This window comes from Orcinus orca, chromosome 2, assembly GCF_937001465.1.
Source record: "Orcinus orca chromosome 2, mOrcOrc1.1, whole genome shotgun sequence".
Lineage (NCBI taxonomy): Eukaryota > Metazoa > Chordata > Mammalia > Artiodactyla > Delphinidae > Orcinus > Orcinus orca.
In genome coordinates, this window is record NC_064560.1 from 116387180 (window position 1) to 116399877 (window position 12698).

Sequence of the window (12698 nt, forward strand, 5' to 3'; positions counted from 1 at the left end):
ACCTCTGGAAAAATTAGTTAACCAGTCTAACTTGGTGGGTTTTATCAGAGCCTAACTGACCTGGGGAAAGGAAATATCTAACTCCAGCCTACTCTAGCCAATCCTGTCCAACTTAAGGGGGCAAGAAAGAATATGAGAAGTACTTGTGAAGTTCACAGTCCAGAGGCACAGACTCATTAAAAACTGAGACCTAACCATAGGACTAAAGTAAAGAACACTTCCCTTTCCCTCACATCCATGCCTTACCACAACATTACTAAAGGCCTATTTACAGCACTTCCTTTTACCTAACACATCATGTCCAACTATCAAGAAAACATTACAAAGCATACTAAAAGGCAAAAAACCACAATTTGAAGACAGAGCAATCATCACAATTATCATACTGGGATGCTGAAATTACCAGACTGGGAATTTATAACTATGATTAACATACTAAGGATTCTAATAAACAAAGAAATAACATGCAAGAACAGATGTGCAATGTAAGCAGAGAAATGAAAATCCTAAGAAAAACATGGTAAAAGAAACGAAGAATGCCTTTGATAGGCTTATTAGTAGACTAGACATGGCTGAGGAAACAATCTCTGAGCTTGAAGATATAGCAACAGAAATCTCCAAAACTGAAAAGGAAAGAAAACAAAGGCTGAAAAGAACAGAATATCCAAGGACTGTGGGACAACTACAAAAGATGCAAGGGCTTCCCTGGTGGCGCAGTGGTTGAGAGTCCGCCTGCCGATGCAGGGGACAGGGGTTCGTGCCCCGGTCCGGGAAGATCCCACATGCCGCGGAGTGGCTGGGCCCATGAGCCATGGCCGCTGAGCCTGAGCGTCCAGAGCCTACGTTCCGCAACGGGAGAGGCCACAACAGTGAGAGGCCCGCGTACCGCAAAAACAAACAAACAAAAAGATGCAACATACGCATAATATGAGTATCAGAAGAAGAGAGAAACAGAAGAAATATTTAAAACAATGATGACTGAGATTTCTCCAAATTAACGTCAGACATCAAACCACAGAACCAGAAGCTCACAGAACACCAAGAAGGATAACTACCGAAAGACTATATGTAGTGATGCCATTTTTAAACTACAGAAAATCAAAGATAAAGAAAATATACTAAAAGAAGCCAGAGGAAAAAGACACCTTACCTACAGAGGAACAAAGATAAGAATTCTATCCAACTTCTCAGAAACCACAGAATCAAAAAGAGTGAAATATTATAAGTATTCAGAGAGTAAAACACCAACCTAGAATTCTGTACACTGCAAAATTAAAGGAGAAATAAAGACTTTCACAAACAAAAATTAACAGAATTTGTTGCCAGTTGATCTGACTTGCAAGAAATATTAAAAGAAGTCCTTCAGACAAATGTAAAATATCACAGGTCAAACTCAGATCTCCATAAAGAATAAGGAAGAAATAAGTGAATGTAAAATAAAAACTTTCTTTTGTTGTTGTTCTTACTTGATCTAACAGGTAAAAATTTGTTCAAAATAGGGCTTCCCTGGTGGCGCAGAGGTTGAGAGTCCGCCTGCCGATGCAGGGGACACGGGTTCATGCCCCGGTCAGGGAAGATCCCACATGCCGCGGAGCGGATGGGCCCGTGCTCCATGGCCGCTGAGCCTGCGCATCCAGAGCCTGTGCTCTGCAGTGGGAGAGGCCACGGCAGTGAGAGGCCCGCGTACCACACACACACACAAAAAAAAAGAATGTAAAAATTTGTTCAAACTAATAATAGCAACAATGCGTTTGATTACTTACGTATATATCACATATATATACTTATACATAAGTGAAATGAATGATGGCAGTGATACAAAGAACAGGAGAGACGATTTACAAACTACCTGTGAAGCAATATAGTGTTATCTGAAAATGGACTTGGGTTAAGTTGTAAATGTATATTCAAACCATAGAGTAACCACTAAAAAGAGTTAAAGTATAACTGATATGCTAAGAAGAGAAAGAAAACCAAATCATATAAAATGCTCAACTAAAACCACAAAAGGCAAATAAAGAGTGGAAAACAAAAATAGAAACAAAGAAAAAGGACAAAAGAAAAGCTGTAACAATTATGGTAGATATTAATCCAACTGTTTCAATAATCACTTTGAATGTCAACAGTCTAAATGCACCAGTCAGAATGGATCAAAAAACAGGACCCGGGGCTTCCCTGGTGGCGCAGTGGTTAAGCGTCCGCCTGCCGATGCAGGGGACACAGGTTCGTGCCCCAGTCCAGGAAGATCCCACATGCCGCGGAGCGGCTGGGCCCGTGAGCCATGGCCACTGAGCCTGCGCGTCCGGAGCCTGTGCTCCACAACGGGGGAGGCCACAGCAGTGAGAGGCCTGCGTACTGCAAAAAAAAAAAAAAAAAAAAAAAAAAACACAAGACCCAGGGCTTCCCTGGTGGCACAGTGGTTAAGAATCCACCTGCCAATGCAGGGGACATGGGTTCGACCCCTGGTCCGGAAAGATCCCACATGCTGCGGAGCAACTAAGCCCGTGCGCCACAACTACTGAGCCTGCGCTCTAGAGCCCACAAGCCACAACTACTGAAGCCCAAGCACCTAGAGCCCGTGCTCTGCAAAGAGAAGCCACTGCAATGAGAAGCCCGCACACTGCAACAAGAGCAGCCCCCGGTTGCTGTAACTAGAGAAAGCCTGCGCACAGCAACGAAGACCCAACACAGCCAAAAATAAATAAAATAAATTAATTTTTTAAAAAAAGACCCAATTACATATTGGATCTGTAAAATCCACTTTAAATATAAAGACACATAAAAATTAAAAGTAAATGGATAGAGAAAAATATATCATGCTAACACTAATCAAAAGAAAGCAGGAGTAGCTATTTTAATTTCAGACAGAATAGACTTAAAAGTAATGAAAGTTATCAGGGATAATGAAGGATGTTACATAATTATAAAGGGTCAATCCTCCAAGAAGACATAACAATCCTTAATGTATATGTGCCCCAAAACAGAGTATCAACCTACATGAAGCAAAAACTAAAAGAAATGGCAAGGAGAAACAGATGAATCTACTATTAGAGACTGAAACACATCAGAAATGGACAGATCCAGCAGGCAGAAAGTCAGTAAGGACATAATGGAATTCAGTTAAGCCATCAATTAACTAGATCTAATTGACATGTATAGATTACTTCAACAACAGCAGAATAAACATTCTTCTCAAGTTAACATGGAACATTCACCAAGCTAAACCACATTCTGGACCATAAAACACATCTTAAATAACTTAAAAGACTATAATGGAATTAAACTAGAAATCACTGACAGAAAAATAACAAAAATCCCAAAGTAACTGATTAAACAACACACTTCTAAATAACACATGGGTCAAAGAAAAAATCTCGAGAGAAATTTTTATATATTCTGAACTAAGTGAAAATATAAATACAACTTATCAAAATTTGTGGTACACAGAGAAAGCAGTGCTTACAAAGAAACATAGCACTGAATGCATATATTAGAAAAGAAAGAAGATCTAAAATCAATAATCTAAGTTTCCACCTTAGGAAATTAGAAAAAAAGGAGCAAATTAAATCCAAAGTGAGCAGCAGAAAAGAAATAAGAATCAGGGCAGAAATCAATGAAATTGAAAACAAAAAAATCAGTAGATAAAAATCAATAAAACCGAAAGCTGATTTTTTTAACTTTTGATTTTTTTTATTGATCTTTTCAGAGATCAATAAAAAAAAGTCAATAAGCCTCTAGCCAGGCTAAGGAAAAAAGAGAGAAGACACAAATTACTATTATCAGAAATAAAAAGAAGGGGGACTTCCCTGGTGACACAGCAGTTAAAAATCCACCTTCCAATGCAGGGGATGTGGGTTCGATCCCTAGTCAGGGAACTGGATCCCACATGCATAGCACAACTAAGAGTTTGCATGCCACAACTAAGGAGACCACCAGCCACAACTAAGACCTAGTGCAACCAAAATAAATAATAAATTAAATTTAAAAAAAGAAAAAGAGGGATACCACTACAGATCCCATGGACATCAAAAGGATAATAAAGGAATATATGAACAATTTTATGCCAACAAATGATACCCTAGATGAAATGAGCCAATTCCTTGAAAAACACAATCTTCCAAAGCTCACACAAGAGACAATCAAAATAGGCCTATATTTATTTAAGAAATTGAATCAATAAGGTTCCAAAACAGAAAGCACCAGGCCCAGATGGGTTCACTGGTAAAATTTCCCAAACATATGAGAAAGAAATGATACCAATTCTCTACAATCTCTTTCAGAAGATGGAGTAGTGGCAATACTTCCTGACTCCTTCTATGAAGCCAGCATAACACCAATCCCAAAACCAGACAAAGACATTACAAGACAACTACAGACCATTATTCCTCAAGAACATAAATGCAAAAATCCTCAAAATAAGAGCAAATCAAATAAAACATATAAAAAGAATTATACACCATGACCATGCGGGATTCATCCCAGGTATACGAGGCTGGTTCATTCAAAAATCAATTAACATAATCCATCACATCAATAAACCAGAAAAGAAAAAAGTCACATGATATCAACAGATTCAGAAAAAAAGCATTTGGCAATATGCAACACCCATCCATGATAAAAACTCTCAGTAAATTAGCAATAGAAGGGAACTTCCTAAACTTAATCAAGAATATCTACAAAGGGAACTAAGATCCCGCATATGGCAAGGCACAGCCAAAAAAAAGAATATTTACAAAAAACCTAAAACAAACATCATACTTAATGGTGAGAAACTAGAAACTTTCCCACTAAGATCAGAAACAAGGCAAGGATGTCACCTCTCATCACTCCTTTTCAGCATCATACTGGAAGTCCTAGTGAATGCAATAGGACAAGAAAAGCAAATAAAGGAATACAGATTTGAGAGACAGAAAGCTGTCTTGTTTATGAATGACATGATCATCTAGGTAGAAAATCCAAAAGAATCTCCAAAAAACTTCTGGAACTAATAAGTGATTATAGCAAGGTTGCAGAATACAAAGATAAAGTACCAAAGTCAGTTGCTTCCCTATATATCAACAGAGAACAAGTGGAATTTGAAGTTAAAAAAACAATACCATTTACATTGTCACCCCCAAATAGTGAAATACTGATATATAAATCTAATATGTACAAGATCAATATGGGGAAAATGACAATACTCTGATGAAAAAAATTAAAGAACTAAATAAATGGAGAGATAGTCAGTGTTCATGAATAGGAAGAGTCAATATAGTTAAGATGTCAGTTCCTCCCAACTTGATCTATAGATTCAATGCAACCAAAATCAAAATCCCAGCAAGTCATTTTATGGAACTTATTCTCAAGTCTACATAGAGAAGAAAAAGACCCAGAATAGCCAATACAATATTGAAGGAGAACAAAGTTGGAGGGCTAACACTACCCAGGTTCAAAACTTACTTAAAAAGCTACAGTAATCAAATCAGTGTAGTACTGGTGAAAGAACAAATAGGTCAATGGAACAGACTAGAGAGCCCACAAATAGACTCACATAAATAGAGTCAACTGATCTTTGACAAAGGAGCAAGGACAGTACAATGGAGCAAAGAGAGTCTTCTCAACAAATGGTGCTGGAACAGCAGGACATCCACATGCAAAGAAATCAATCTAGACGCAGACCTTCCAACTTTCACATAAATTAATACAAAATGGATCATAAACCAAAATGTAAAACACAGAACTATAAGGATCCTAAAAGATAACCTAAAAGAAAACCTACATGACCTTAAATATGGCAATGACTTTTTAGATATGAAATCAAAGGCATGATCCATGAAGGAAATCATTGATAGGCTGAACTTCATTAAAATAATAAACTGCTTTGTGAAAGCCAACAAGAGAATGAGAAGACAGACCACAGACTAGGAGAAAATATTTGCAAAAGACATGTTATCCAAAATATACAAGGAACTGGGACTTCCCTGGTGGTCCTTAAGAATCCACCTTCCAATGCAGGGGACGCAGGTTCGATCCCTGGTCAGGGAATTAAGATGCCACATGCCACGGGGCAACTAAGCCTGCACACTGCAACTACTGAGCCCACGCACTCTGCAGCCCGTGTGCCACAAGTAGAGAGAAGCCCGCGTGCCACAACGATCCCGCGTGCCACAACTAAGACCCAAGGCAGCCCCCCCCAAAAAACACACCAAAATATATAAGGAACTCTTAAGAAAGTAAAACAATCTGATTAGAAAATGGGCCAAAGACCTTAAAAGACACCAAAGATGACATACAGATGGCAAATAAGCATATGAAAAAATGCACCACATCGTGTCATCAGGGAAAGGCAAATTTAAACAAGATACTACTACTACACACCTATTAGAAAGGCCAAAATCCAGAAAACTGACAACACCAAGTGCTGACAAGGATGCAGAGCAACAAGAACTCTCATTTCTGCAAAATGGTACAGCCACTTTGGAAGAGTTTGGCAGTTTCTTATAAACCTAAGACTACTGTTACCGTACGATCTAGCGACCACAATCTTTAGTATATACCCAAGTGAACTGAAGGCTTGGACATGGATGTTTGTGGCAGCTTTATTCATAATTGCCAAAACTGGGAAGCACCCAAGATGTCCTTCAGGAGGTGAATGAATAAATGAACTGGTACAACCAAACAAGGAAATACTATTCAGCACTGAAAAAAAATGTGGTATCAAGCCATGAATAGACATGAAGGAACCTTATATACATATTACTAAGTGAAAGAAGCCAATTTGAGAAGGCTACATACTGTATAATTCCAACTATATGAAATTCTGGACAAGGCAAAGCAGTGAGATAATAAAAAGGTAAAAGATTGCCAGATGGGAAGGGGAATTAACAGGTGGAGAATAGAGGATTTCTAGGGCAATGAAAATACTCTGTATGATACAGTGAGGGTGGATACATGTCATTACATATTTGTCCAAACCCACAGAATGTATATCACCAACAATGAACCCTTATGTAATCTACGGACTTTGGGTGATTATGATGCATCAATATAGGTTCATCAATTGACACAAATGTACCACTCTGGTAGGGAATGTTGCTAATGGGAATGGCTATGCATGTGTGGAGGCAGGGGCTGTATGGGAAATCTCTGTACTTTCCTCTCAATTTTGCTGCAAACCTAAAATTGCTCTAAAAACATAAAGACTTTGATAAAAATAAATAAATAACACAAGTTCAAATTTAAAAAGCACAAGAGTATATCATGCTATTTTAACATGTAATAATCTTCAGCTTATTTCTTACTCAGGCAATTTATGGATTAGGAAGTCCACAGGGCACAAAATTCTTATGTACTACATATAAACAACTTTACTTTAAATCTCTTCTGTGCCTCACTGGGTAAATTCTGTTTCAGTTATGATTTGGGGGTCATTCTTTTCCCTTCCCCAATCAATCAAGAGTTGTCTATACATACTGTACATCAACTATATTTCAATATTTTAAAAAATTCATCTATATATATTAACAAGGAACAGCCACACATGATTAACGAAAGTCTAAACCTACAATCTAAATCTAAGGTCCCCATTCTGATGAGTCATCTAATTTGCCTACAATTCTGGATTGTGAACCCAATCCATATTCATTACAGAAAAATGAACTGTCACTTCACAGAATGTAAAAGCAACTGTGGTACATTTTATAGCAGCTTGCATTTATCAATGTCTAAAGTCAGCAATCCACACAATCAGTATTTTAAATTCAAACCTTCCTTTTATCTCTAAGAACAGAAAATCTGTTACCTACCTTTCAGAAACCTCTTGCTTCAACTGAGGAACTTCACCAAGTGCTGAATCAATATCCATGAAACCTAGAAAGTCTCGTTTTACATTAAGGGAAGGCTTCTCCAAACCCTTGCATGATGCTTCATGACCCCTCAATAAAGGATCCGAATCAGTTAGCTGTATCTCTGACCCCTCACCTTCTGTAAGACGGACCCGTTGACCAGGAGAACTGGGAACACTATTCCCTTCCTGGTCAGAGCTGTTCTTTTGCTTTCCATCTCTCTGGGGCTTACTATTCAGCCCATCATCCCGGAAGCCTTTAGCAAATGGATTGTAATCTATTTTCAACTGGGTAATCTGAATGTTTTGATAAGCTGTTACTGCAAAGAATTCAGTCTGTGGGAAGGTAAAAGTGTGGACACCAGGGCCATTTAACTGTATCACTTCGGTAGCCTTCTCTGCAGGCACCAAATGAAGCCTCGGCAGGTAGCGATGCATAGAGTGCAAGATAATATGCCCTTCTTGGTCCAGTGTATTGTTGGTAAGTTTGAGTTTATAGAAAGATACTGGTTGATGCATCCAATAATGACCTGTGGAAGGAGATTCTGGATGAATAAAAACCCTCCCCAAAACATGGGGTTCAGCCTTCCCACTGGGCTCCCACCAGCGACCATTCCATTTATAACGATGGTTATCCACAGGAGATATATCCATGACGAGGATATATTTCATATTTGAATCTAAACCTGTTATCCAATAACGACAGTAAGGAAACATGCGTCTTCCCTGCTTGGTCAGGATCATCTCTGTGCTTCGATGATAGAATTCGTTCCACATACTATTGTTATCCAAGGTGACAGTGATTCCTCCTACAGTACAATCAGCTGGAAGGCAAATCTTTCCCTTAGATTTTCCTGGTGATGAAACACTGCTAGCCAAAGCGCAGGCATCCCGATTAGTAACCAAAATTCCTTGATCAGTTTTGCCATTTCCTGGCTGTTTTAGGATGACAAAGAAGGTAGGTGCTGCTCCTGCCACTGTCCCACCATCTTGATTAGCCAATATAATCTGCTGTTTCTCCTCCATGATTCCAGTGGGAAAATCAGTAGTAAGATAACTATAGTTACCACATAATCACAATGGCCTTCCCAGCCTAAAAAACAAGCAAAAAAACACTTTAATCAAGTGAACATTTATTTTGTTAACAAAAATACAAGAATGATTACATTACCCCCAAAATATATTCCTAAATTCTTCTAAGACTTTGCTTCTACCTTTCTCTCAATCACTGTGAAGATACTGATTCTGGAATATTTGATTATCTCTTTAAAGTTCGTTTTAATCTAATTAGTTAAATTATTCATATCCCAATCTCCAATAATTCACTATACATACTACAATCTCAAATAAAAACAAAAAGTGTACATTCATTTTAGAAAAACTACATGAAAGTATAAAAGTATACAGACTTGGAACTTCCCTGGTGGCACAATGGTTAAGAATCTGCCTGCCAATGCAAGGGAAGATCCCTGGTCGGGGAAGATCCCACTTCCACGGAGCAACTAAGCCCATGTGCCACAACTACTGAGCCCAAGCACCACAACTACTGAGCCCAAGCGCCACAACTACTTAGCCCAAGCACCACAACTACTGAAGCCCGTGTACTCTAAGGGCCTGCATGCTGCAACTACAGGGCCTGCATGCCACAACTACTGAGCCTGCATGCTGCAACTACTGAAGCCCGCACACCTAGAGCCCATGCTCTGCAACGAGAGAAGCCACCGCAATGAGAAGTCCGCGCACCGAAACGAAGAGTAGCCCCTGCTCACCACAACTAGAGAAAGCCTGCGTGCAGCAACGAAGACCCAACGCAGCCAAAAACATTAATTAAAAATAAAATAAATGCCTTAGTTTTTAGAAAAGAAAAATATACAGACTTAAAGAGATCAAATTGGAAAGTTATTTTCATTTTAAAAGGATCCTGATACTTAATGAATTAGTTTACCAGAGGATTCCATTACACAGCAAGTTCTCCTGAGATGAGCAAAAATTAACAAATTTACATGTTATCTTTGTATATGATCAACACTTTTTATGGTAATGGCATGAGTTCATACATAAGTAAAATACTATTTACCTTGTTAGTACATACATTTAAAGAAACCATGACAAATCACTGGAACTTACTAGGAAAGAAACAGTTGGCTCCACACCTCAGACCTTACACTGAAAAAAATTCCAGACAGACCAAACATTTAAATCCCACCCCACCCCGCCTCAGTGTAATTTTTTTTTAATTCTTAAAGAAATCTTTGAGAAAACCTTTTTGATAATAAGTAGGACATAAAATCTAGAAGTCAATAAGATGACAGAATTTTTGATAAATTCAAAATCATGTAAATTTGTTTTTAACATGACAAAAACCACCCACGCAAAATAAAAAACAAATGCCTGACTGGAAAACTATATTTGCAACTTATATCATAAAGAACTCATTTCCCGGGGCTTCCCTGGTGGCGCAGTGGTTGAGAGTCCGCCTGCCGACGCAGGGGACACAGGTTCGTGCCCTGGTCCGGGAAGATCCCACATGCCGCAGAGCGGCTGGGCCCGTGAGCCATGGCCTCTGAGCCTGCGCGTCCGGAGTCTGTGCTCCGCAACGGGAGAGGCCACAACAGTGAGAAGCCTGCGTACCGCAAAGAAAAAAAACAAACAAAAAAAAACTCATTTCCCTAATATCAAAAGGGATCTTTTTATACAAATCAACAAGACAAAAAATCTAATAGAAAAATGGGCAAAGAATAGAAAAAGCAAATGGTTATGAAAATGTACATAGTCTCGGAATAGAGGAAATTAAAGTCGTCCTAAAATACTGTTTTTTACCCTATCAGAACAGCAAAAATCAAAGTTTGGCAGAGGTGTTGTAAAGGGTGTACGTCAACCAGCATTCTCATCTAACCAGCTGCTGAGAGTGTAAGATGACAGAATCTAAGAGGATAACATGAAAATATCAAAAGTACAAATGCATACATCCCATGAAACAGCAGTTCTTCTAGGGCTTTATCTTATATACATGTGTGCAAATACACACATACACACCAGTGATAAATGGTGGTACAACGACGGAGTGGAATATTCTGCAGCTAGAAAAGAATTATAAACTTTATGGACTCATACAAAATTATCTACAAGATATATTAAGAGCATAAAGTTCAAAACAACTGTAGATTATGCTACATACTTCTATAAAGTTTAAACAAAAAAAAAGCCAAAGAAAAAAACCAGTATGTATGTATTTGCTTGACACAGACTATCTGTAAAGACAAAAAAGGAACTGGTAGTATTGGCTTTATCAAGGGAAATCAGGGTGGCTGGAAGAATACATATTCTGACACTTTCTAAATTTTGTATCTTGTAGACATACAACCAATTTCAAAAAAAAAACTGAATTAGTTAATTCATAAATGTTACAAGAAAAACGCCACATATATTGTATGATTCCATTTACATGAAATGTCCAGAATAGGCAAATCTACAGAAAGTAGATCCATAGTTGACAGTAAAAAGGGAGAGGACTAATTGGCACAATTGCTAATTGGTATGGGGTTTCTTTTGGGGGTGATCAAAATGTTCAGGAACTAAAAACCACTTAAATGTATCCTTTAAAATGGTGAATTTTATGTTATGTGAATTATATCTCAATAAAATGTTTTAAAGAAATCTCAGATTGTTACATTCAACTAAAGTGATGTGCTAAATTACCTAAATATTCTACAAGATATAAAGTTATCACCAATTAGCTTTTATACAAAAAAGGAAAATGTTACATCACTACTTCTGTTTAAAGTGGGTCAGTAATTTTGACTAATCAGATTGAGCCACTTATTGGTGCTCCTCATTATAATTAAGTCTAATTTTACTCTTCATCAGAACTACTAACAAGCAGCAAAAGCATCTGATCTGAATTTCACATCTTCTTACAGGGCTGGCCACATGACCGCCCCCCCAAAAAGTTGGGGGGACTCCAAAACTTAAAATATTCATTAGCCTGAGGATAATATTTAAAAAATCAAGGCTTTAAAAAAGGTTGGCTATTGTTTTGTATTATGGCTAAATGTGAAAACAGAAACACACTTTCTGACACCACTGTACTAATACCCAGGAAAGGTGAAAAAAGAATCTCTCCTCCGATTTGGCATTTAAGAGATAGATAAAATTTAGAGTGATTCTTTTCAAAAGCTTTCTCAGGCTTAAGGCAATTAAGTTTATTGGTTTCCTAAAACTACCAAGTTTAAGTAACACCTATCAGAGACCGATAAAACAAAATTTAAACACACTGAGAAGTCACAAATAAAGTGACTTTATAAAAATAGTAAAGTTCAGAAAATTCACAAAAACCAATTCCTCTAAAATGGTGTATATATCAAATAACACAAATTCCTAATCCTGTATTTAGTCCATAAAGCTCAAAATTTTGTTACAAATCAAGTATTTTTGTAAGCAATTATGCAAAAACACTCTCATGAAGTGCATTTAAATATGGCACACAGCAAAGAAGTATCTGAAAAATTTTTTTCGCTATCCCAAACCTATGAAGACATTATAGGGTTCAGAATATCCTAAACATTATCTTCTATAATATTAAATTCTTGATTTTCAGATCATTTTTACAGGTAAAACTGGGGTAAAGAAGTTTTAACCAATCACTATCCTTTAAAAATTAATCTATGAAATATCAAAGATTCTACTGACAGAAATCCAGTTTAGTGTTAGAGACTGAACTGAAGTAAACTTCATACTTACGTTATATATACACATTTCAAAATTTTCCTTTCATCTAAACAGAAAAATTAAGTGCAGAAGAGTCAGACTGCCATATCTGCACTCTGTACACAGGTAACTAATAAATGTAAAAATGTGTATTAAGAGGAAAAAAAAG

At 37.5% G+C, this 12698-nt stretch overlaps 1 protein-coding gene across 19 annotated transcripts in view; it reads right to left on the reverse strand.

The window, feature by feature from the left end:
• Window positions 1–12698, reverse strand: part of MGA (MAX dimerization protein MGA) — a 152817-nt gene that overhangs the window by 74775 nt on the left and 65344 nt on the right. For all 19 annotated transcript variants that reach the window (XR_007475905.1, XM_033435717.2, XM_004273968.4 and 16 more), the window contains exon 2: window positions 7785–8915. Coding sequence is in view for 18 of the 19 variants with exons in the window: in XM_033435717.2 (XP_033291608.1) it covers window positions 7785–8848 (1064 nt within the window). In the remaining variant the exon portion in view is untranslated. The remainder of the gene's footprint in view (window positions 1–7784; window positions 8916–12698) is intronic.